Raw genomic sequence first — 25,864 nt, forward strand, 5'->3', positions numbered from 1 at the left:
TATCATTATGAAGAGAGCATTTCTTAGATTTAGTATGCCTGTATTTGAAACATTTAATGTTCTTCTACATTACCCGTGAGACCCTGAGACAGGTTGAAACAATTCCCATTATATAAATTTATAATTTTAGGTTCAAACTTAACACTGCCAATTAGTGAAAATCACTCTAAAGCCCAAGTGATAGTCTTAACAGTTGCCAGTAGATAATACTATAAAAATTTGCATTCAGGTTAATAGATACTTAAAAAAAAAAAAATCTTGATTTGAGAGTATGGCTTAGTTGTAGAGCACTTGCGTAGTTTGTATAGGGCCCTGAGTCTGATTCTTAGCCTACAGTACACACAGTGATTAGTGTAAGTACGTTGATTAAAGAAAAACAGTAAACCTGGCATATGGTGGCATACACCTTTAATCCCAGCACTTGAGTTCAAGACTAGCCTGGTCTACAAAGTAAGTTACAGGACAGCCAGAGCTGTTTTATAGAGAAACCCTGTCTTGAACCTCCCAATTAAACAAATAAAAACATTATTAGTAAAGTTTTTGTTTTTTGTTTTTCAAATGTGATCCTACTTAAAAATGTACTCTAAGAAGTTTTGTCAGATGGTGGTGGCCCACGCCTTTAATCTCAGCACTTGATAGGCAGTGGCAGGTGGATCTTTGAGTTTAAGGACGTTCTGAACTCTGAAGTGTCTTCTAGGATAGTCAGGGCTACACAGAGAAACCCTGTCTCAAACTAACTAACTAACTAACTAACTAACTAACTAACTAGTTAGTGGGGAGACTTAATCTAGTCTTGGTTCTTAAATTTGCCATTTGTATATTGTGCTATTTTCCTGCTGTGTCCAGGTACCATCTAGGTTATTATTTTTCTTTAAAATATTCTTTATTTTAACAATAAATTGGTATAGTTTATATGTCATAAAATGCACAGGAATGGAGTTACAGGCAGTGAGTGTTAGCATTGTAATCACAGGTAACTGTCATTAAATCAAGATAGTGTAGTTTCTTTGCCTCCGGTGCCCTTTCTAGTCAGTCTTTCTTTGAGCTTTCCCATGGCGCTCTTAATTTGTCTTAGATTTACTTTCTAGATACAGTTAGTATCATGAAATCTGGGGTATTTTGTGCTTGTTTTAATGTTCTCTAAGACACCAGAAAGAGGGTGCATGCTGTTTATAAAAATGTTATCACCCTAACATAATCCTGGGGTCCAGAAAGTGGGTACATGCTGTTTATAGAAATGTTATCACCTTAACATAAGCCTGGGGTGAACACTGAGTGTTAGGAAACAGAAATATCTTGGGGAACAGAGGTCACTTCAGCCATTCTTATCTGTTTATTGTCTTGCTTGCTGTTGACCTCTGACTGCTATTGTCTGCCAGCAGCCCTCAGGGGATTTCTCATTGATGTGTGTGTGTGTGTGTGTGTGTGTGTGTGTGTGTGTGTGTGTGTGTGTGTCTGTGCTCTATTGTGACCTCTTGTCCCACATGTTAGGTGGCTGTTTCTTAGGGCGTCTTCCTCACTTGTCAAGGAGCGGCAGTGAGACCATCTCTGTTCTCCAGCTCCTAGTTCTCAGTACTTGCTTGTCAAGGCAGGAGGGCCCAAGCTAAAGTGAAATCTGAGTCATCAAAAACCACCTGAGGGAGGACCAAGGGGACTTTCTCTTCTTCCTGTCTGGAAAGTTCAGAACCTACTTTTGAGACAACAGGAAGATAGCCAGTACATTCTCTACAGTGCCATAGACATTCCATTAAGTATCCAGGGGCAGAAGATGGGGAGCGGGGCAAGTACTCGTTGAGAAGGCACAGCCCACAAAAGCTGCTGTAACCTAGTGGGGACTCTTTAGCATCCTGAGATGGGCTCGCTCTTAGGTCGTCTGAGCCTTGGGGCTTGCCTCAAGTTAAAGCTCTTGGTTACGAGTTTTGGAGAAACAGTAACTAGCTGGCAAATTTAAGGCACATTAAGTCTTTTAAAGGTTCTCAGCTAGTTGATGCCTTAATGTTACTTGGAGCAGTCTCATACTTTTCACTGTCCTGTTTTTCTCCCTTGCTGTGAATCTGGAGGACTGAGGGTAGGGACTTCCTTTATTCATTTTGGTTTCCTTACATATATCGTGCTGGTTGGTACCTCATAGAGATTCAGCCATTTTTGTTGTTGTTTGCTTTTTGAGACAGGCTCTTAGTATGTAGTCCAGGTTGGCCCTTAACATGGACTTCTTGCCTTGTTTCCTTGGTGCTGGGATTACAGGTATGTGGCAAATACCTACTCAGTCAGTATTTGTGGATAGGTAGATACAAAGGTGCCAGAAGTAACTTTATTAAATTGTGTTCAGGTTCATCCGTCTTTGAAGCAGCATCCTTCTTTGATGCTCATAGTGTTCAGCTGTGTTAGAAATGAAAAAGTTGCTTGGTGCTGATGGCATACATCTTTAATCCCAGCACTCAAGGAGGCAGAGGCAGGCACATCTCCCAAGTTTAAAGCCAGCCTGGACTACAGAGTGAGTTCCAGGACAGCCAAGCGGCACACAAAGAAACCCTGTCTCCCCTGCTTTATTATTATTAATAATAATCAGCAAAAATACTTATTTAGGCATTGTATAAGAATGGTGAGTTTTAAATGTGAAAGGTGACATGATGACAAAGACAGTTACTTGAGGGCGTTTTGGTGATGCTAAGCTGCATATCACCATGTGTGCTTATCCTTTTCTCTGTTTAGGCTTGTGTAAGAAGCTTGGTAGTGATTGTAGCTGGGTGGGGACTCTAGTGTTACTCATATTGTGGCCTTTTCAGATCATTTTCCAGTCAATTGTAAAGAAGTACAAATGTAACTGAAGTACCTGGAAATACTGTGATGATCCAGAAGTGCAGACTTTACTGGGGGTGGGTGGTGGGGGTGGGTGGGAATGAAGCTATTGGGTGGGTAACTTAGGGTACTTCTCTTTCTTCTCCTCCTCTATAAGAAGGAATGTTTTCATTTGGCCTGGTAAGAAATTTCAACTCTTGAAGATTATAATTCATTAAAATGGGTAGAAGATTAATATTTAGTCTGTCAAGATCAATACTGTTCCCTCTTTGCACTAATTGTCAGAATACTGTACGAGGGCTGCTGAAGGCTAGTGGAGTGCGGCAGGACCCTGACATCACAGGGAGTGGATTCAAAGGCAAACTGTCCTGCACCCTCTGGTATCGACTTGCAAATTAGCATCTGGAATCTAATTAAACAAGCTTAATGAAAGCAGCAGCTGAATGCTGCTGGAGAAGACAGTCAGCTTCCCCCCTCTCTGATACGTATTCTGTACCATTGGAGCTGGTCACCAAACACGTGAGCACAGTTAAAAAATTAGCATTTATTTGAAGAATAGAAACTGTTTTTCATTCTGTTATGCATTTGGCATGCTCTGGCATCCCATGAGAGCCATGCCACAGCAGATAGTGCACAATATTTATAAATCTATGACAGGCAATAATAGCAACTTGAAAAATTCTTTTGCTAGAATCTCAAGTTGAGAGCTGCCAAAACCTGAGAGGATCAGATCTGCAGTGGCAGCTGCTGTGCCCTACAGTTAGAATTCTAGACTTTGAAGATGTTCAACTTAAAGCAATGAAGACTGCAGGCTTAGCCAATTTTTGCAGGTTTCTAGAGCTCTGGCTCTCTGCCTTTTGAAGATGACTTGCTGAAGTTTCTACCACTGCCTGAGGCATGCTAACACCAGCAGGATCTTTCCCTCAGTCTTGGTGTGGCTTTAGTTTCAAGTAGCACATGCTTCGTCAGTGCCCACTGTGATGGCCCTTTTTGTGGTTGCAGTACTAAGGGATGAGCTTTTACCCTGTACCCTTCAGAGGGAAAGTATGAAGATAGATGGTGACGCATACAAGTGCCACTTCAGCCATCTGATTTATGGAGTCATATCTCATTGCTCGGCCAGTGCTGGCCTCTAGAGAAGCCCTTTGCAGATTGCTAAAGATGTGAGCAGCTATCGCCCTAAAGGCTTGTGGTTATTTCATAAATGTGATGCCAAACACCTAGCTACTGAAGAAACAGGATTAATCTGTCATTGAAGGCAGCTATAGATCCACTTAAATAATGGAAGACTTGATATCAATATGCTGCTCTGACAGCAAGTCTTAGAAATGATGTGTGTGTGTGTGTGTGTGTGTGTGTGTGTGTGTGTGTGTGTATTTAAGTAATAGAAGGAAAGCTACAAATTTCACCTCTGCTCTGCAGAGGGACAGTAGTGGCAGAGATCTGCATTATTTTGACATTTTAAAATCTGTTCAGTTTATCACATAGGATGGTCCTGGAGGGAAATGAGCTTAAATTCAATATGTTTGGCTAGAAGGGAGAATGGGGCTTAGGTGTTGGAAGATTGGGCTGCTGGTCTGTTTCTATTTTACTCAGAGCATGGCTCTGGGCAACTGTGGGTCCTAGTCTGTGAACCAAGTTTCAGAGACCTACCTGCAGGTTGTCAAGAGGATTAGATGCTGTCAGTAAACCACTTTCTATGGCAGTGTACACAAAATTGGGTTTCTAAAACATGGTGACTGTCTTCTGGTTAGTAGTAGGTTGAAGATGTCTGCTAACAGCCACCAACATTAGGATCTGCTATCAGGCTTGGTAGTTTATAGCATAGAGAGGTGAGAGCTTTCTTTCCCATTTAGAAGCTTACCATCTAAGACAGACCTATGTGGTGGACATGAGGACAGCACAAGTCTTTGTGCCATGGAAGTGTTTGCTTTTGAGGGGAAGGTAATAAACGCAGTGGTCATAGTTTTAGATGTTTACAGTGTGCCTGGTTTCATTCTAAACACCTCCCTATCTATATTTTCTCACTTTTCAACAATCTTGGAGGTCAGTGCTTTGTTATCCATGTTTTGAAGGGAAGAAAATCAGCCCATAGAGAGATCAAATAGCCTGTCTGAGGTTACATAGAATGGACTGACATACTGGTCAACAGTGAGGTCAGACTTTGAACTCTTATTAGTCTGATTTTAAAGGTGTTTGCTGAAATCAGTTACTGTGTTGGTCTCTTTGCCCAATATGTAATTCTTTGACAGCAGAGTAGGAAGATACTTTACTCTTGGGGCAGTCCAGAGTGTTCGTTTTCTCTCGTGAGGTCTTGTGAAGACAGCAGGAAGGCATGTGTCTGGTTGTGTGTGTGTGTGTGTGTGTGTGTGTGTGTGTGTGTGTGTGTGTACACAAACATCAGTGACAGAAGAGAGCCCAGAACAGGAGAGGTGGAGAGGGGCAGGGGAAGGAGGGAGAAATACATTTGGCTATGGCAAAGTGTTTTGTCTTCTCTTTGAATCTAAGGTTTTTTGGTTTTGTTTTTTCTTCCTTGTTTTTATGTGTATCTGTCCTCCATCTCAGATATCCTGTGGTTATTTCTCTCCAAAGTTTTCTGATGATTTTTATTTATAACAGAGTTGTTTTCTCTGGATGGCTGATGTATAGATGGCATAACCCTTTTCAGATTTAGTGATGAGACCAAGAGGTCTTTAAATGCTGATGAGTGGCATGTGTCCATTTGAAGCAAGTTATGAATAACTTGAACAGGAGTAGAGAGGGAAAGCAAAGCAAGACGATTATATTTGAATAATGAGGCTCTCTTCCCCAACTGCCAAACTTTTTAATCTTGGTCAACAATTGTTCTGTCCGATATGCTATTTAGGTCGCATCTGTGGACTCTGAGCTCAGGACCCTGACAAGCAGCATATGAATTCTGTATTCATTAGTGATCTTGATCCTAATGCCTCTGTCTCTGCCACAGGGGCTCAGGTGTGGAAGCTGTTGGTTCATCCCCCCAGCTGACGCTCAGAGGTTTAATGACTCTATAGGAAGATGACCACTGGCTGGGATGTTTGCTGGCAGAATCCACACCACAGAGAGTGGTGATCAAGGAAGACTGTGGGTTTTAGCAGAGTGCCTTCCTGTGCAGCTCGAACCCCATTGGCATCAAACACAATTTGAAAAAAATGCAGTTTTTTAAAAAAGCCTGACCTTTAACAAATAGTAGAAATGGTGTCAACTTAGTGAGCTTCACTGGACTTATTTTTCAGATTTCAATTTTAAGCTTGTATTTATGTGATAATTACATTAGTTTAAGTGCTTTCTATGGCTGGAGGAAAATCTGCAATTCAAACCAAAATTCTTTCAGTGCTAGTCCTTTTGTTTATTATGATCTTTTGCTTTTAAAAATTACTAGAATGTGGATTCATCGATTGACTTGGAACATGTCATTTAGTATTGACCTTTTTTAGGTCACTTTCTGCTAGAAACATTGGACACCTTATTACCTAGTGACAATTTCATTGGTACATGATTCACACCCATATAATTTGCCTGTGTACAAGTTAGCAGCTTTTACTATTTCATTAAGAGTTGTACAGCTATCACCATAATAAGTTTTAGAACATTTTAAACTCCCCCTGACTCTAAGGACCAAAGTTATATCATTGTTTATTTCCTGCCAAGTCACTCATTCTGGGCATTTTTCATGAATGTCACTAGATGTGATGTGATGTGATGTGGTGTGTGTGTGTGTGTGTGTGTGTGTGTGTGTGTGTGTGTGTAAAAGACTTGCACTTATTTTAATATTTTCAAAATGTTTCATTCATGTTGTGGCAGGTTTCAGCACTTCATTGTTTCTTGAAGTTGTATGGACATAGCATGCTTTGTCTATCTATTATACAAAGTACAATACATACTTCGTCTATTTAGTCATTAGTTGGTGGACATTTGGATTAGTTTGGCTACCTACCATACTGCTGTGAACATCTCTTGAGTGTTTGTAGAGCAGAGCTAACCTTTTGTGGTACTGCCAGGCCTTTCTATAAATCCTGTGTTGGTAGCAGCATAGAAGGTTTTGATTGCTTCACATCTGTACTAATGCTTGACACCTATCATTTTGAGTACAGTCTTTCAGGTGAGGGTGAATGGTGTTTCACTTTGGTTTTAATGAATCCCTCATTAAGTGTGACTGTGGCAATGTGTAGATTGAACAGTTTAACATTGTACATGTTGATAAACTCTGGTTTGGGGTAATAGTTGGGCAGATTGTGTATTTGTTTAAATGGTGAAAGGTCCCTTTGGAAGGTCTTTTGGAGGTTATGTCTATAGTTTGCCTTTGGTCATAATTCCTATTTACTGCTTTTCCTTAAGACCAGAAGCATTAGATGCTATAAAATTGTGTCTTTATTGTTAGATAAAAAAGATATATTAATTTCTTCCTCTGCTTTTATTTAACATACAACTTTACGTTTTAGAGATGTCAGAATCCCCAATATACAATCCCAGAAGCCCTGCATAGAATTATTTATAGTAGTGCTTTCCAGTGGAATTGACTAGTGAAGTTTAGCTGAAATTGGCAATTATGGGTAGTAGATTTGGGGGGATTCCCTGTTAACCCTTTTTTGGAGTGCTAATGGGAAGCACTATTGATGGGATGCCTCCTACCGCCTTGGATGTGTAAGCTGTTTCAAATCATGAAGTTGGAGTGAGAGGAGAAATGGGGAGAGGGGGAAGGTCAGAGAAGGGATTGTGGTCCATACAGTAGAATGGGCAGACTCGAAAGTGGGAAACTTGTCAAATTGGTTCTCTTTTAAAAAGTGAGTTTGGAGCAAGGCTCTGGGTTTGATCTCCAGCACTTGGAGGACAGGGAGAGGGATAAATAACATCTTTGAATACAACATAATGTTGAATACAACATAATGGGCTGGCAAAATGGCTCAGAGGGCAAAAGCTCTTGCCACCTGGTGATAAGAGTTTCATCCCTGGTGGAACTGTTCCATGGTAGAGGAAAGAAACAATTCCTGATAGTTGTCCTCTGACATGTACACACACGTATACACACACACACACACACACACACACACACACACACACACACCCATGGCATGTGGGTGCTCACAGGTATACACACAAAAAACAATAACAATAAGTAAAATAAACATTTCTTTTAAAAGTGAGTTTGGCTGGATGGTGGCAGCACACACCTTTAATCCCAGCACTTGGGAGGCAGATCCAAATGAATCTCTTTGAGTTCGAGGCCAGCCTGGTCTACAGAGCGAGATCCAGGACAGGCACCAAAACTACACAGAGAAACTCTGTCTCAAAAAAAAAAAAGAGTTTGTTCTCTTGAATTGGAACCCACCAGCAACCCACCCTGGAGAGGCAGAAAGGAACGTCCTGAATTAAGGTGCCTTCTCAGGTTTGCCTGTTCTCATAGGTGTTCTTGTGGAACCTCAGAGTACAGTTTTCTTCAGGCTGTGTCTGATGGTTCAGGAACAGGACTTTACCTCTTTCCATACAGCATTTAGATCTGATAAGAGATTGTTCTCTCCCTTTGGTTCTTTGGGATCCCAGAGTCTTTTTGGTTTAGAAGTGGCTGCTTAGCTGTCCGTAGTCCAAGTCTTCTCAGCCCCCTCCAGAATGCCGATTTAACGTTGGTCAATAGTCTCCATTCTCACCTTGTTAGACTGTTCCTTTTTACCTTTGGATCGAAACAGGGCTTCCCTGTGTAACAGCCTTGGCTGTCCTGAACTTGCTCTGGAGACCAGGCTGGTCTCAAACTCACAGAGATCCTCCTGTCTCTGCCTCCCGAGTGCTGGGGTTAAAGGCATGTGCCACCACCCAGCTGTTTTCTGCTTTTCATTAAAGTTGAAAGTTGGAAGTATGGGATGAAGAAAGATTATGTTTGTCTTGTTCTGTTTAATCTTGGGAAGCAAAGGAAGAGAGACTGAGAGAGGAAAGATGTAGTTCTCCTGAGTCTCCAGGTGTGAGGAGGGATTCCTCTTGGGCCAGGTTTCTGGAATTCTAGATTCAATAAACCTTAGAAAAGTGACCCTGAATCCCAAGAGTATCTATTTCTGATTCTGTGAGGAATAATGAAAGGATATTTATAAATAGTGACCTGGTAAATCTGTTGGCTTTAATTCTTTTAAAGAAATTTTCTACTGAAAGTATTTCTGTGCTGAGTTTCATATTCCTAAAGAATCAGTGTGTGATCACTCAGCAGATTCTTAGTGGCGCCAGCTGAATGCAGCACATGGTGCTGGGCCAGGAGTAGGATGAGAAGAGGCCATCCTGAGTGCAGTGGAGACTTCCTGTGCAGCCATTAGCAAAGCAGATGGAAAGAGGGATTCTCCTGCACTGTGGTCGATAGGTAATTATTTGTGATGCATTTCTTTGGAGCAGGTGCTCCTTCTGAAATGCTTTTGCTTCACATATTTCCTGTAACTGTGAAATGTAGAGAGAAATGTACCATGTAGGAGAAATATTTCACAGTATGTTGCTGTCTGCACCTGTGGCAAAAATCCGGCAGGCAAAGTAGGACTTTGTGAGTAGAGACTATGCAATCAGAAGGGCAGGAGCCAGATGCAGGGCTGGTATTCAGTGGATTTAATGTTTGGTGACTTCCATGTGTAGGTAGAATCAAAAGGAAGATAGTTCTGGTAAAATGCTATGCATTGTGATATCATAGTAAATGGCACTGTCACCTTCTCTTGTCCAATAGAATTGCCCTTGTTGACTTGAGTCTTAGCCTTTATCTTTCTGGTACTCAAGTGATGCCAAAATTTGGAATATCAGAGTTCCTTAGGAGAAGAATAAAAGAAGCTCTTTTTCTGGTTCCATTGCACTCTAGAACCCCATTGTAAAAATGTGAATCTCAACTACCTACAAGTGACTGTCTGTGGGCGTGAGCTTGGACTTCTGTGTCAGAGTGGGCTTTGTTACAAATCCAAGGAGCCGCCTGTGGCCAGAAGCTCGTAGCCTCTTGAACGATGGGTTTCTGCTTTTCTTGTGTATGGATTAGAGAACTACAAGAGTAAAGTATAGGACTGAGTGTTACTGGATGGTAGCTTAGAATCCTGTAAGTTTGCCTTGGCAGGTAATTTGGCATAAATTCTTAATGTAAATCTGGGTTAGTGTTGAAGATGTTATTTTAGTAAAAAAGATAAACTGCTGATTAATTCAGCATAGAACTCAATTACAAATTGAAAGTGTCTCTGCGGGACTCCGGGCCCTAAGACAGCAGATGTTGAATTGGTACTCACTCCAGCGTATTTCACAGCGGTATAAATATTAACATGGTTTATTATACTTGTGTGGTGTGTGATATCAGGAAGGGGAGGTGGTGGGCATGTGTGCGTGCAAAGTAACCTGACATTACACATCCACTCATACACACTGAAGTGTGATTAAGAGTTTTAAGAAATTTTCCTTTTTTTTTCTTTTTTAAAAAATAAAATGGCTCTGTGGAGAAATTATGCTTAAAATAACATTTGGGGCTAAACATTTAAATGTAGTGTCTGTATAGGTTCATGTTATACATACTAGTTAACATAAAAATGGCAAGCATGGTAACACAGGCATGCAAACATTCAGAGAGACTGCTGCTTGCAAGAGTGTGAGTCCTAGAGGGTCTGAACTGAGCTCACTGCATCACAGTCATCTTGGATTGCCTAGAAAGTTAGAAATTGCTTCTGTGTTGTTTTTACCTTCTGATCTAAAACATGGTCCTTCAAACCAACCCTCCCCTAAAAAAAAAAAAAAAAAAAAAAAAAAAGCTGGGTGGCAGTGGCACACGCCTTTAGTCCCAGCACTCAGGAGGTAGAGCCGGTGGATCTCTGTGAGTTCAAGGCCAGCCTGGTCTACAGAGCGAGATCCAGGAAAGGCACAAAGCTACACGAGAAACCCTGTCTCGAAAAAACCAAAAAACCCAAAATTTTACAGAGGCAGAGAAGTTTCATTTCCAGCAAAATGAAGAAGAGCCTTAGTTTTCATACTTCTGTCTACTCACAGGGGAAAGTCTGCAATTTTGTGTATCGAGAGAGCTGAACAAACAGCTACCAGTATTTGAAGGAATTGGCAGTTCTTAAGAAGAGAGGTGTGACTGAAGTTAACTTGAGAGAAGATAGTTTAAAGCCATCATTACCTCTTGGTTTTAGGGTGTTTTTCATGACAGCTTCTTTAAGTGCTAGTTTTGGTAGCTGAAGTAAAATAGTTCTAGAAGTGGCCAAATGATTATGGTAAGAGTGACTGTCATACCTTTGGCTTATTGTGAAGCCTTTTCAAAAGGTACCCATTCTCAGAAACTCCTAAGGCACAGCAAACTTGGCAAAGGCAGACCATTATCCATAGCCCCAGAAGAAAAGCTGGGTGCTGTGGGTTTCTCTGTAAGCTGTTGACAGGCAGTGGTCTTGTAGAAATGTGGAGGCTGGGTTTGCATTCAGCAAAGGTTTATTGATCAGGGTCTGTGACAGTCATAGTCTAATGGGATGGACAGGCCCACAAACTACTGAAAGTATGCTTTGACATGCACAAGAAGTTGGCATACAAGGGTCCGGGTTGAAGTAAGACACAGGGGTGGGGTCGGGGGGGGGGGAACATGATGGCACACTGATGGAATTTCCCTTGGAGACTTTGAGACAACTGCAGAAAGCATGCAACTTGTCACATAAGTTGACTTGGGGTTTGTGGAATGGTAGGACACCAGCCCAAAGAGGAGTTTATTCTGCACAGAGGTACTTGTTGTGGTCCTTCTCTGTCATTTGTAACCCTGTAAGTTTTTAGATAGTTGAACATATTTGGAATTAGGAAAACAAACTCCAGATGGTGTGCGATGTCTATAAAGTTGTCTGAGTGGTCATGTTCTGAGTTAGCATGGCCTTTTAATTAGCATGTGCTCTTCACTGTGTCTGGGCCTGGAGCTCAGCAGCCTTGTCCCTGCCAGTGAATATTTAAGTCTAGAAAGCTGCCACATTCCATTAGAGGCAGTTGTTCCAGCAGTGGGTGCAGGAGCTGTGTAGACTTCTCAGATGTCCTTTGAGACTTTCGTGGCAGAGTAATTGGAAGGTGCTGGTACTTAGTGTGTTGTGCATGGTGGAGTGTGAGATTACCAGCTGTAATGAGACCCCAGCAGCATACCTCAGGAAGGTAGTTAAAGTTTTAACCTTCACAGATAATGTTACTTGCGGGTTTCTATGAGATAATTTATACCACTCTTCTCTAGCTCTGAAACTGCAGAAACTAAAACTGATATCAAGTTGTGCTAAAACACACACACACACACACACACACACACACACACACACACACACTCTTACAGAATGCAGGTAGTCACAGCACTGGAATATTATTTTTCTGAAATTGGAACTGGGTGATAGCAGAAAATTAAAAAGATATAACGATCTGTTGACTTTGATTCCTTGACAAATACATTGGCTTTTAACTCAGATGAAAGCTGAATATAGTGGCTGCACTCCTATTTCAGCACTTAGGAGCCTGAGGCAGGAGGATAGTTGTAGCTACCTAGGAAAATCTCTGTCTCAGAAAAAAAAATCCCCCCCAAATAAACCCTGTATTTCATGTGTTTAAGTGTTTGCTTACATGTACACATGTGTATCATGTGTATCTGGTTCCCAAGGAGGATAGAAGAGCATATTGGATCCCCAGAACTGGAATTACAGCTGAGAGCTACCATATAGGTACTGAGGACCCAATCCAGATCCTCTGCAAGAGCAGCCATTACTCTTAACTGCTGAGCCATCTCTCCAGCCCCCCAATTAACTGCTGAGCCATCTCTCCAGCCCCCCAAAAGGAGTTTTTAAAAACCAGCATGAGTAGTTGGGGCAAGGAGCACCAAGACCAGTGGGGTGCAGGTGTTTTGAAGAGGCCTGTTTGTGCCTCGGGCATTTGCTTCTCATGCAACCCTGTATAGGCCTGCTAATAAAGCAGAAAACTCACTCCTAATGTGAACTGAAACCAACCCTTCAAGGAGACTTTGGAAAGGAAGATCATGTATGTAAATTGCTAGTCGGTGTATCAAAGACTTGCTCTTCCCCCAAAACTTTTAAAGAAAGTTTTGTCCTTGCTTTTTTGTTTTACTTTAATTAAGACTTACAATCAACAAATGGCCTTTTGAAAACAAAGTTAGATGGTATCCTTTTATTGCAGTTATAGAGTGAAAAGAAAAACAATTTGACTCATTCTGTTTTGGGAGAGCTGTATTTTAGAGATGTGAGCCTGTGGATATCACAGGCTTCCATTTAGTATTTGTTGAGGATAGATAGTGCAGTGAAGTCATCAGGAGGCTCTCAGTTTTACCAGATGTTACCCAGCTGGGTGCAGGAGGAATGCTAGAGTTGCATGGTTTAAGCCACAACAAATGCCATAATTTGGGGGATTGTTTGGAGGTTCTGTTTTCTTGGGTGAACAAACCATGGACTTTGGTGTCAGACCAAGTGCTTTCATCTCAGGCCTTTCAGTCTTTGGGCACATGCCATAGGCTGGTCCTTTGTTATCCTCTGCTGCTTGGTTTCCTGCGTTTGGGGAATGGGAGTGAGGGTGAGAGCACTTGAGTGGGTTTTGGAGAGTAAGTAGGAATGGCACATGATTAGTATATTCACATTAGATGTGAATTCTTTACCTTGTTTAGAAGTTTCTAGTGAAGAGAGGAAGTGAAAATGTGGTTTTTTGGTACACTTCTGAAATACAGTAGTAAATTCTATATGGAAAGTGCACTAGCAACTGAGACTTAAAACTGCATATGGAATTTAATTTTCAGTATACTAGCTGCTTTCATAATTGCTTTATTGGCTCTGTGTTGGGTGCTGTTATTACCAGCTTGAGAAGAATGAGACTTTTGCCTTGTAACCTTGCTGGTGAAGGCTAATGAACTCAGAGGAGTCTGATTGGCAGCAGCCACCATGGTTGTCTGCACGAAGGGCAGTGGACTAGCAGCTTCCCTTGTGCACAGGAACAGATAAGACTTCAAACCCTAGGTGCCTCTTGCAGGAAGACCTAAAAGTGCTGTGTGGTGAGACCACTGAAGTCACACAGCTAGTAACCCGAGGGCTGGGTCACGCCCAGTCTTTAGTCCCTTGTCTTCTTGAAGTCAAGGCTGGTGAGGTGGCTCAGTGGTAAAGGTCCTTGCCACCAAGCTTGACATACCTCCCCCTGGCCTGTCTTTAAAAAAATGTAAAAATAAAAAATATTCTTTAGTTCTTTAAATATATCAGACCCAGACTCTAAAAGTTTTATTGTTTTCTCATTCCCTCCCTCCCTCCCTTTCCCTCTCCCCTCTCCACCCCCCCTCCCCCCCAGACAGGGTGTCACTGCTTAGGTCTGATTGACTGGAACTATACAGACCAAGCTAGCCTCTGCCTTTTGAGATCTGGGATACAGTGGACTGTCATCACATCTGGCTTTCTTGTAACTTTTTGGAAGCATACCTTCTCTGTCCTTAAGGAACTGAGAATTTATGTGAAGACTGAGCCTTGGGGCCCAGAAAAAGGTGATGAGCTTGGTCCTCAGAAGGGTCCTAATTGTTGTTAGCTGCTTCTAGGTGCTCCCCTCTTCCCTGCTTTCCCCAGGCTACCATTCTTTCAGTCTCACTATACATCCCTAGCTGTCCTGGAACTCCATAGACCAGGTTGACCTTGAGCTCACCGAGATCCTCTTGCTCTGCCTTCTGGGATCAAAGGTGTGAGCCACCATGCCCTACCCGATACCATTCTTGAGCCTTTCCACTTCTTCATATCTTGACCTCACACGGGGCTGCCCTCCTCGGGGCCCTTAGCGCTTCTTTCTACATGCTTGCAGCTCTTGTACCCAAGTTAACCAATCCTGTGTACTCCTTCAGCTGCACTTCAGGGTTTTCATAGTCCTGCTGTTCATGAAATGGGAAATGACATTTCCAAGTTGATTATTGCCCAGATGTGTTGTTCCACTTGTTTATTTGCTACCCCTCCCCTGTAGTTGAGTAAACTTTGAATGATTCTAACTTAACTTGATCTTGTCCCTTTTTTAGATATCCTTTAGGGAATCTGTTATAGAAGCCTACCATTGTCTAGAGAGTATATCCATTATTATTGTCTTTTCCATCAACCCACCAGAAAAATAGTTGCAAAGAAATTACAGACAGCCCTTGATTCATTCAGAGGAGTGCTCAGTGGCCACCCTGAACTCATCATACCTGCCCACCTTTTTCTCCTTTGCTGCTAGTGGACCAAGCTGTCCTCACCAGGAATGTGCTTGACATATATGTCCTGCTCCTGGTCTCTCTCTACTGTTTCCAGACCCAGGTTCTACATGCACAAATTTCACCACATCAGCTCCTTGCTAAAAATGTACAGCCCAGTACCTACAGGGATGATGCTGTGTGGTGTGTAATAAGGTTCTTGGGGATTCAACTCCACTGCACTGCCTGCCTAACCCTACCTTCCCCAGCTCCTGACTCCTCATGACACACCACTTTTGATCTCTGCTTTTTCTTTCTTTCATCCCTTCCTCAAGACTTGGCCCAGTTCTCATGACTTGACTGTGAAACCTCTGACACCCATGACTTCTTTGTCAAGCCTGCCTCTTGGTAGTAAGATTACCTATTCTAGCCGTGTGGTGGTGGCGCACGCCTTTAATCTCATCAGCGCTTGGGAGGCAGAGGCAGGCGGATCTCTGTGAGTTCGAGGCCAGCCTGGTCTACAGAGTGAGATCCAGGACAGGCACCAAAACTACACGGAGAAACCGTCTTGAAAACACACACACACACACACACACACACACACACACACCAAAAAAAAGATTGCCTATTCCTTTCTCCTTAGGGGTTTGAATGTTCTTCCCTGACAGGCTCTGCTCAGACCTTATCCCTGGTACAGTGGTGCCTGCAGTGTGTGCTTACATTCAGGCATGAGTTCATACAGAGCTGATCGAATCTGGACATTTTATATCACTTGAAATTTGCTTTATTTGTGACTGTCTTGAAATTTCCTAGAACAAGGGTACTCTGTACATCCTTGGCTCTTCTGCCCATCATTCCTAAATCTTGAGACTATGGAAGCAGGATGGTGCAGAGGACACTCTACATTGGCCTCAAGCATATGCAAATACCTGGCCACAGGATGGGGCTTGCATCTGTTGAGACCTATGGTCAGATTCCCTTCTGTGTTTCTCCCTTTCCCTGCCATACTTTTGTTTCTTCCCTCCTTCCTTCCCTCTCTTTGTGTTGAGAATTGAACCGAGGGCATCACAGATGTGAGGACTTACTCTGTCACTGAGCTGCATCTCGACCCCAGGGTCCAGCCTTCCTACTTTCTCCCCATCTTCAGTGATAAACTGTTTATCTGACCATTTTATTTCAGGAGCAAGATAATAGGTTTTGAAGGTTACTGAGCATATTTCTCACATTCTTTTTAAACCTAGGCTTTCTTTTTATTTATTTTTTATTTCATTTTTTAAAAAAATTTCTCTCCTTACATTTGATTCAGCACAGTCTTCGAAATGTATATTTGTATACACTGATTTCCTCTCCTTGTGGAAAGCAATATATTCTCATCTCTTTTGGTCCTTTTCACTCTGGAAGCTTAGGGTTTTTTGGGTTTTTTTTTTTGTTTTTTTTTTTTTTTTTTTTTTTTTTCCATTCACTGTCACAGATATCAGCAAAACCACTTGCCCGCCGTCAGTTTTCCTAATGGTAGCATAGGGAGAGAGACTTTGGTGGTGCCAGGCACTAGTTTGGCACAAATCCCTGGCTCTTTTCACACATAGCCAAGTGCCTGTGGGTGCATCAGCCATGCTTTGTGTATGCCCCTGTGTCCTCACCTGTAGAAGCAGACAAGGGTTGGGTAAGCATGGGTATTCAGCACAGCAATTCTCCACAGCTTCTTTCTTCTACCCTAGAGCTCATCCATAGATTTGTAAATCCTATGTGCCTGGGACTCAATAGCCCTTGGACAGAGACACTGACGCCATTCTTGCATTCTGCACCACTCACTCTAGCTCAGAGTAGCAAGCCCCTAAGTTTTTTTGTTTTTGTTTTTGTTTTTTTTGAGATAAGGTTTGCTTTTAGCCCAGGCTGGCCTTGAACTTGATCCTCCTGCCACAGTCTCCCAAGGGCTTGAATTACAGGTATCTGCTGAAAAACAGGTATCTGCTAAAATTGATAACTTTAAAGGCACAGTTGCTCTTTACTTCTACACGGTGATTTCTAGGTGTTTCGACAGGCAGTCCTATTAACCCCAAGAGCTCAAGCCAGACCTGGAATTTGGATGTCTTTACTTTGTCACCCACCCCAGTCTGGAAAACAAATTGGCCTTTCCACTGTAAAGGATGTGGCCACATGTGGAGTGTATCAGACTTGTGCAAGGAGCCTACCTACTGCGGGAGGCCTTTTTTTTTTTTTAAATGATTTATTTATTTATTATGTATACAGTGTTCTGCCTTCACGCATCCCTGCAGGCCAGAAGAGGGCACCAGATCTCATTACAGATGGTAGTGAGCCATGATGTGGTTGCTGGGAATTGAACTCAGGACCTTTGAAAGAACAGGCAGTGCTCTTAACCTTTGAGCCATCTCTCCAGCCCGAGGAGGAGGGGCTTTTTAAATACTCTTTTGAGCTCTTTTTTATTCACCACTAGCCATTAAATTTGGGCCCTATCAATGGCATAGTTAAAACCTCAGCATATTAACCGGTCACTACAAAATGTCATATTCAAGCCCTTTCTTCCTTGCTGTTAATTGTCCTTGAGTGGTCTCCAGTTGAGACTGGTATAGTTTTGGAATTTCTGTCTTTGGTATTGGCCTGTGCTATGGCTTTGTCTTTGACTAGCAAAGCTGTATGTGTGTTTGAAGTTGAGATTGTTTCTTAATTTATTGCTGTACATGTTGCATACTGATTTCCTGGAATACAAAGATGGGAAAGGTGTGAGGTACAGGAATGTGGTACTCTCTTGTTAGAATCCAAACTCGAACCACACCCAGACTTAATGTGCTGTGCTTCAGATCATCAGAGCAGAAGGCTGTATCACTCCTTGTGTATGTGTTTGTGTACACTGGCCTAGTTAGTGCTAAGGATGGTGGAGTTCAAGGTCTCTCTGTTTAATCAAACAGAACAGTGGTCGTTCCAAATCAAAGTAAAGAAAGATTATGTAAATTTTCTAAGATTAATTCGGTTTGTTTGTTTGTTTGTTTGCCTGCTCATTTATTTATTTATTTGTTTGTTTATTTATTTATTATTTTGGTTTTTCCAGACAGGGTTTCTCTGTGTAGCTTTGTGCCTTTCCTGGAACTCACTTGATAGCCCAGGCTGGCCTCGAACTCACAGAGATCCGCCTGCCTCTGCTTCCTGAGTGCTGGGATTAAAGACGTGCATCACCACTGCCTGGCTGGCTGATTTTACTAAACTAAGTTCTGGTTGATTTAACCTACCTACCTACCTTTCTTTCTTTCTTTCTTTCTTTCTTTCTTTCTTTCTTTCTTTCTTTCTTCCTTCCTTCCTTCCTTCCTTCCTTCCTTCCTTCCTTCCTTCCTCCCTCCCTCCCTCCCTCCCTCCCTCCCTCCCTTCCTTCCTTCATTCCTTCCTTCCTCCCCCCCCCTTTTTTTTTTTTAAATTCCATGAGATAGGGTCTCACTGTGTATCCCTAACTGTCCTAGACTCATTATGAATACCAGGTTGGCCTCTATTACTACGTCTGCTTCAAGAGTGCCAGGACTAAAGGCATGCACTACCTTGCTCAGCCATTTCTATATTTATTATATATTACCTATGGTCATTATCTAATACAGGAAATCTCTTGACCCATCTCTCCTTATTGAAATTTGTATCCACTGACTAGCATCCCTGCAGCCTTCTCACAATTGGTTCCAAGGAGTTAAATATATGTTGTCAATAAAGGAGCAACTAAATTAAACTTGGCAACTAGTGGGGGTAAATGTAGATTCAGTAGCAAGTAGAAAAAGGAATAAAAGCTATATGAGAATTGGACTGCCATGCTTTCTCACCCACATTCTTACCACCAGAGGAAACAGAGAGGAGAGCCAACTGTCCAGTTCCTGTGGAGGGATAGAAGGAAAAGGGCTGCCTCTGTGATGCTATGAGAAAATGTAGGGGACTAGGGACTCAGTAGGTAAAGTACTTGCTACACTGTGCAAGCTTGGTGATCTAAGTTCAGATTCCCAGCAGCCATGTAAAAAAAAAAAAACCCATCAGTGGGCCTACTGAGACAAGGCAGATAGATTATTGGGGCTAGTTGACAAGTCAGTCTAGCCAATCAGTGTGCTCCAGGTTCAGTGAGCAACCCTGTCTCCAAAAAAAAAAGTGGAAGAGCAACTGAAGAAGATAGCAACCTCACTCTGGTTCCCACCCTCCCAACCCCCACAGCTCCCTGGCAGTAAAAACAGACAGTAGGCACAGAGAACTCTGCCCTTCATGAGAGGCTTCTTCCTCCCCTTCCCATGCCTTTCCTCTGGCTACATAACAGAAGGCATTTTCCTGCAAATAACCAATTTTGTTTCTTTTTAAATTCTAAAATTTTTAGTTACAAATGTATTATTTCAAATGACTGGCTGTATACATGTATTTTTACATTGCAAATGTATCTAAATGGTATGTTAGGCTTTTAGTCAAATATATACTTAATATTTTCCTTGCTCCCAGCGTATGCTCAGTATGTATAACCAAGCTGTCAGGTTGCACAAGGTTTCTTTAAAGAGGATTAATTTGAAGCAGAACTGTGCAGGGTGCCCATTGGCCGTCACACCTACATTTTACTCTGGTGACATTGCCAATCTAAAAATCACTTTAGTGAGAAGAATTGGATTGTAACTGTAGGTGGGATAACGTGGAGAGGTTTCTCTGCAGTACTATTTGGACCCACACTGTAGTGGATGCAGAGGTAATCTATCAGTTTGTGAGTGTCTACAAAACACAACTCTCTAGATAACAGGTTTAAAGTAAAGATTTAATACAGCCTCCATCTCCTATGATGTTGCAGTGACAGTTTAAAACTCATTCTCTAAATCTCAGCAGACTTTATAGCTAGCAGTGGGCCAATATAAAGTTTAATAGCGTTACAACACATAAATCATCTTTTAAAGATGCTACTAGTAGCTCCAATATTAAATGCAGACAATCGCCTGTGGTATAAATAATTTATCAAACACCATTTCAGATTAGCCTTCCATGCTGAGTTATTTATTTTAGCCCTTTCTGTATGATTCCTAAGGCACTTTTTGAAAGATCCATTACTGGTCAGTTTAATGAACTTGGGGGTCTGTTTTGTCCCCTCAAGCACTCGGGTACAGCTGTGGTGACCATTACATGGCCGACGTGGACCTCTTTGTGCCTTTTACAAGTGCTGCCCATTTGTCATGTAGCGGTAAATGGAGCTGCACATTGGAGTCCAGGGACACATTGTGCGGTGCAGTGATGGAGACAAACAGATAGCTCTATAAAGTGCTGCTTGTCACAGCTGACTTGGAGTACAGTACATCACTCTTATTGTAATCTCATTTAAGAAGCAGGGTGGCCCGGGGGACTGATATTCCCAGTTAGTTTGGTCTTTGTAGCCATAAAGCAGGAAGTGCTCCTTTTATATTCTCTGAACTTTTAGGGAGTGTGCTTTGCTTGAATTAATTCTTACAGGAACTTCTCCATGGCACTGGGTGAAGGCTTGTCAGCAGGTTTGTCTGGACCGCCTTTTTCTGGCTTGAGGCTTGGTATCCACAGTTGCTGTTTAGAGGTGGATTGCATCATTTTAGGAGCCCTCTGGCTTGTTTTATTAAATAAGTTATCAGCCATTAAGCATTTGCCATGTGCCAACTCATTATAGTTGCTTTCTGTACTTGATTTCTAGTTTTTGCAGCAAACCTGTGAGGTAAACTTTATTATCATTTTAGAGAGGAGAAGAGCCATCTCAGAGGGGTGGTTACTGGCTCCTAGCTACACAGCAGGAAATAGAGGAGTCTGAAGATTCAGTACTGTCTGTCTGCTTCCACATCTGCTAGATGACCTTGAACCTGAGACTCTGGTTTTTTGTTTTTTTTTTTTTTTGCGCCAGGGTCATGGTCTTCTGCATGAGTGTTTTGGAGCTGCTCTTATCATGGAGGGCTATTTTTCTTGTAGTTGGGATGTGTTTTGCCTGTCTAACACACTGAATCTCAAAATTCCCTTGAGATAAGCAATGTCAATCCATGAGCAGCTGGCTGGTTGGAGGAGGATGCCGGCACAGCAGGGAGAGAACATAGCACCTGGGCCTGACCAGCTGGGGCACAGGGTCTGCATGGCTGGGTCAGAGCCCCTCTGTAGCACCTGTCCCAGGCAGATGTTGCTCAGGACCCAGAAAAGCAAAGTGCAAAGTCCTAGAAAGAATGAATCCTAGAGGAAGACACAGTGTTTTCTGAATGTTTTGTGGGCCAAAGATGATAAAATGTGGTGTTTTCTCCACCTCTTAGGAGTTTCTTGATAGTTTTCCAAAATACTGATAGAACATGTTAAATACAAAAGTTATTTAGTTGCAAAATTTTACTTTAAGGAAAAAATATGCAAATGAACCTAGTAGTATAGGTATATCTGTGCCTAGAAGTCTGTTTGTAAAGTACTGTGTTCAAAGTCAGTATTTGACATATAAAGCAATTTCTTGAATGTAATAGGTCTCTGAAAATACTTCTTGTAAGTAAAAGATGGACAGTAATCATTTTCAACCTCCTGGTGTTTTGAGGGAGTTTGGTGGTTAAGGGAAGGACATGTAATAAGATCTTCAACTTGATAATGATCCCTGGCATGACATTGTAGGAACATTACTCCAGCACCATGGAAAATAGGTTGTTGTCAGGTAAGTAGCCCATTGGTATTGTGAGAAACACAAGGCCCCCTTCTCTGTAATTGTGGGGCGTTTACCCACAAACCCTACAACTCCCCAGAGTTTTCTTGAGTGTGAGCAGCATGAAATATTAGATAAAGGGTTTTAGATTGTGGAGATAAACAGATAGAAAATAAAGGATGGCCTCGAGAGGGCCTGGAATCTATTCCAAGGGGCCCTGACTGCTTCTGCCCCAGCTATTTATAGAGCCACCAAGGGGGTGGAGCAAAAGACCTCCCCCCCAGCACAGCCAAGTGCAGACCATCTCAGACACCTGCACTCAGGCCCGTGGTCCCAATTGTCCTCTCTATGCGGACCTGCTGGGTAAAGTCACGAGAAACCTGAAAATTGGCACCCACACATAATAGAGATGACTACCAGAGGAGCTGCTGCTTGGACCAGACAGAAATTGGCAGCCACCATTCTTAAACTTAACCCAGGTATTGAGGCTCCTAGTGACAGGGAGTGACATAAAGGCCTTGGTGTCCCCAGTTAGTGAAGAGCCAGAGCCCAAGAGAGGTTACCCGATAGGGCTTGTGGTTACCACAAACCTGTTTGACTATTTGCTAGCTATGTGGCCTTGGGGCTCCCTCTCAGCCATACTTTCTGATTAGTATGAGCCTCAGATGATGTTTGGGACTGGAGTGAGACCTGTTTATCCAGGTGCCTGACTCAGTATTTAACACATTGTGTGTGTGTGTGTGTGTGTGTGTGTGTGTGTGTGTGTGTGTGTGTGTGTGCGTGTGTGTGTAAGTGTGTAAAAGACAGTCAGACACAGAGGAGGGGGCTCCTTAAAAAAATCATCTCAAGTGAACCAAATTATACACAATACATTTAAAAGTTTTGCACTTTTTGAAATGTCCTTTTGCCAGCAATCTACTTCCATTTCCAAATGTTTGTGAAAAACAGAGAGAATAACCTGCACTCTGTAGCACCTCCTGCCTAGGTGCTACAGTTGAATTAAAACAAGCATGTGTAACACAGTTCATATGTTTCTGTGCCCTCTACATCATCTTCCCTTGGGAACTTAAGGTCTGTAGCGCTGTTGGGGTTTGTTGTTGGGTTTTTTGCTTGTTTCTTTTCCTCCCTGTCCTGTGTACCTTGCTCAGAGCACCGGCAACAGAGATGAGAACAGACAAGGAAAGGCAATGGTTAAGTGGAGAAAAGAAGGGGGAGAAGGGATGACAGCCCTGAGCAGGGGAGCAAGCAGGGCACTCCCAGTGTGCGTGCACATGCACATCTAAGGTTGGTTAATACACAAAGTGAGTTGGAATGAGGTTGCATTTGTTAAGCGGGTAGTTGGAATTTGCTATGTAGGAGCAGTCTCCACTTCCATCTGCTCCACCACCTTTCCTTGTTTCTGGTAAGGCTTTTGAGGGACTATTGAGAATCCCAAGAGAGAGTTCCTGTTTAGATGGCCCTATGGGGTGAATTCTTACAACACTGTGCACATGTACATGAGAATAGCTTGCTTTACCACCCTCACAAGCGCGTCTGACTGCTGGTTAGGTAAAGATCTTGCAGAGCTGTCTCTTTCCTCCTCTGGGTCTGTAGAGGGCACTCCTGTCACTAGTATTCCAGCCTGGCTCAGATTTTCTCACAACTTGAAGCCTTGGATTTGTCCATCAAGGTTCTTAGGCCAGATTTAGGGCATTTGGTGCATGGGGGGTGGTGTTACTGAGATGTGTGCATTTTGGTGGGCTCATGTGTCTGTACCCTTGTGCCATTGGGTAGCAGATTTAAAAAGGCTGCCTCATTTCTGTCCTTGTTGCTTGGTAAAGGATTTCAGCTTCATGGGCCCATGTTCTACCCTGCCACCTGCATTGCACCAGTTTCCTGGGTGCCTTTGTTGCTCTCCTTGAAGCTTCACTGAGGCAGCCATTATTGACCCTTTGACCCTCTTCAGCCCTGGAGTAGTCACATGGGTCTGATGCTCCCAGTGAACTTTTAAAATCTCAAGAGGGTGAGAGATTCTGGGACCTCTATCTGTGGCCCTAGTGTCCCACTTGGCATATGCTGGCTCTCCTGACTCAAAAAGTAAAGAGGAACTTTTGGGAGAAGCAACAGGTCACTTCAACGAACTTGTAGGCTTATAGGGGGTGGACACACGTTCTGTGGGGGCAAGTAGTCTAATGTTTGACTCTGCCAACATTTCCCTAGAACTACAATTGTGCTTTGGTATCAGCTTGTCTGGGCCCACAGTGCTGATTTTCTCCATTACGTTACCAGGAAGTCGGTTTCTTTAGTTTTTTGTTTTTGTTTTTTTTCTGAGCCTGTTCACCTTTCTCCTCTACTTTATAGACTGCAACTTTGTCTTCACCTATCCTTGGGTGGGAGGATTCTATCCTGGAGTCACTGTTAAGATACTTTGATCATTTAGCAAACGAAGCCCATGAGTCAAATCTAGCCTGACACATGTTTTTGTTATAAAGTTTTATTGGGACCCTGTTTATGCATTGTCTGTGGCTGTTTTGTGCTAGGTGGTGGCATTAAGTAGCTGTAACAGACAACAAATGTGCCCAGGAACCTAAAATATTTACTACCCGGCCCTTATGAGAAGATGTCTTAGTTAGAGTTTCTATTGCTATGAAGAGACCCCATGACCATGGCAACTCTTATAAAGGAAAACATTTAATTGGAGCTGACTTAGTTTCAGAATTCAGTTCATTATCATCCTGGTGGGAAGCATGATGGTGTGCAGTCAGATGTGGTGCTGGAGAAGGAGGTGAGGGTTTTACGTTGTGATGCGCAGGCAACAGATGTACTGTGTACCACACTGAGTGTAGCTTGAGCAAAGGAGACCTCAAAGCCCACTCCACAGACACATTTCCTCCAACAAATCCACAGTTCCTAATAGTGCTATTTTCTTTCAAGCCACCACAGAAGAACTTACTGAGTCTTACTTTAAATGGTGGCTACTAATGGCACATGATGGAAGTCTTTGTGGTGAAGAAAGGGAATGGGCATGAAGGATTTGAAAGGCCCAGACTCCCACTTACCACCTTAATTTGGCCAGCCAAATGGTGTTGAGAACATTATAGTTCTAGGGAAATTTTAAACACCACCCATGAACACATCTGAGAAGCATCCTGTGTGTTTCTGAGCAGGCCACCATTCTCCATGGACACAAGTCATCATGGCTGCCTTTTGCTTTTTCAGGAGGAAGAAGCCAAGAAGCTAGTGAGTGAAGCTATCGCAGCTGGCATCTTTAATGACTTGGGGTCTGGAAGCAACATCGATCTGTGTGTTATCAGCAAGAACAAGCTGGACTTTCTTCGTCCATACTCAGTGCCCAACAAGAAAGGGACCAGGTAAGTGAAGTGAAGGGGTTGGCATTTTTCTTGTGTACTGTCACCTTTGGAATCTCCATGCCATCTGGATTCGAAAGCAGCTTATAACAACAGATCTTGAGTCAAGGCTGCCTTATGATCACAGGCTGTAGTCAGGCATGGAGAATTGTCTTTATCTATCATGTGTTATCAGGAGAGAGCTTCAGGCTGAGAGCTGGGACGGAGGGTGTGTGGGGGTGGGGATCCCCGTCCCCCCTTCTCCCTGTTTTCTTCAGCATCTTAAGCCTTCAATGGAATCTTGTGAGGTATTTGGGTTTTAGGGTAGCCAGCCTACAAACTTTTGTTCAGGCTGGCCCAAGACATCCTAAGGGTTCTAATCTGGTGGCTAGGAGCCTCTAAATTGTGACCATGGTAGCTACCAGTGTTGTTCATGCTTTAGTCTAGAATGTGGGAGGTTGCAGAATCCATCCTAGCCTTTGGGGTGACAAGGAGGCTAGCTGGTGTGGTGATAAGGAAGGGGCTAAGTACAGGTAGGTATGCAATAGTCTGCCTTGGGGCAACACCAATATCTACACACTAGAATCCCACTGCCCTTTGGACTCATGGCCCTGTGGATGTTGCCTAGATAAGGGAACCCTCCCCAGAATGGACACAGGTGAAGGCAAAGGCTTGCCAGGTGCTCCATGCCCATCACCACTATGAACCTGACTGCTGCCCTGCATGCTGCTAAGGCCAACAGCCTTACCCAAAAGGTATGGGGTTCTTGTGTCCACTCCCCCTAAAGACAGGGTCAAAGTCAGCCTTTTGGGCCACTCAAGGCAACACTTAGCTGCCAGTAACCCAGCCTGGTGTGTATCAAGAGACATCTTTAAACCTTAAGGGAGCAAGGACAGATGTGTTTGGAAAAAAGTGTACCTCCTCCTAATGTCCACCTGAGTGTCA

The 25,864-nt window shown here is 42.9% G+C and overlaps 1 protein-coding gene across 1 annotated transcript in view; it reads left to right on the forward strand.

The window, feature by feature from the left end:
* Positions 1-25,864, forward strand: part of Psmb7 (proteasome 20S subunit beta 7) — a 59,088-nt gene that overhangs the window by 32,361 nt on the left and 863 nt on the right. The window contains exon 7 of the mRNA XM_036186381.1: positions 24,792-24,943. Coding sequence (XP_036042274.1) covers positions 24,792-24,943 — 152 coding nt within the window. The remainder of the gene's footprint in view (positions 1-24,791; positions 24,944-25,864) is intronic.

Source organism: Onychomys torridus, chromosome 4 (genome assembly GCF_903995425.1).
Source record: "Onychomys torridus chromosome 4, mOncTor1.1, whole genome shotgun sequence".
NCBI classification, from domain to species: domain Eukaryota; kingdom Metazoa; phylum Chordata; class Mammalia; order Rodentia; family Cricetidae; genus Onychomys; species Onychomys torridus.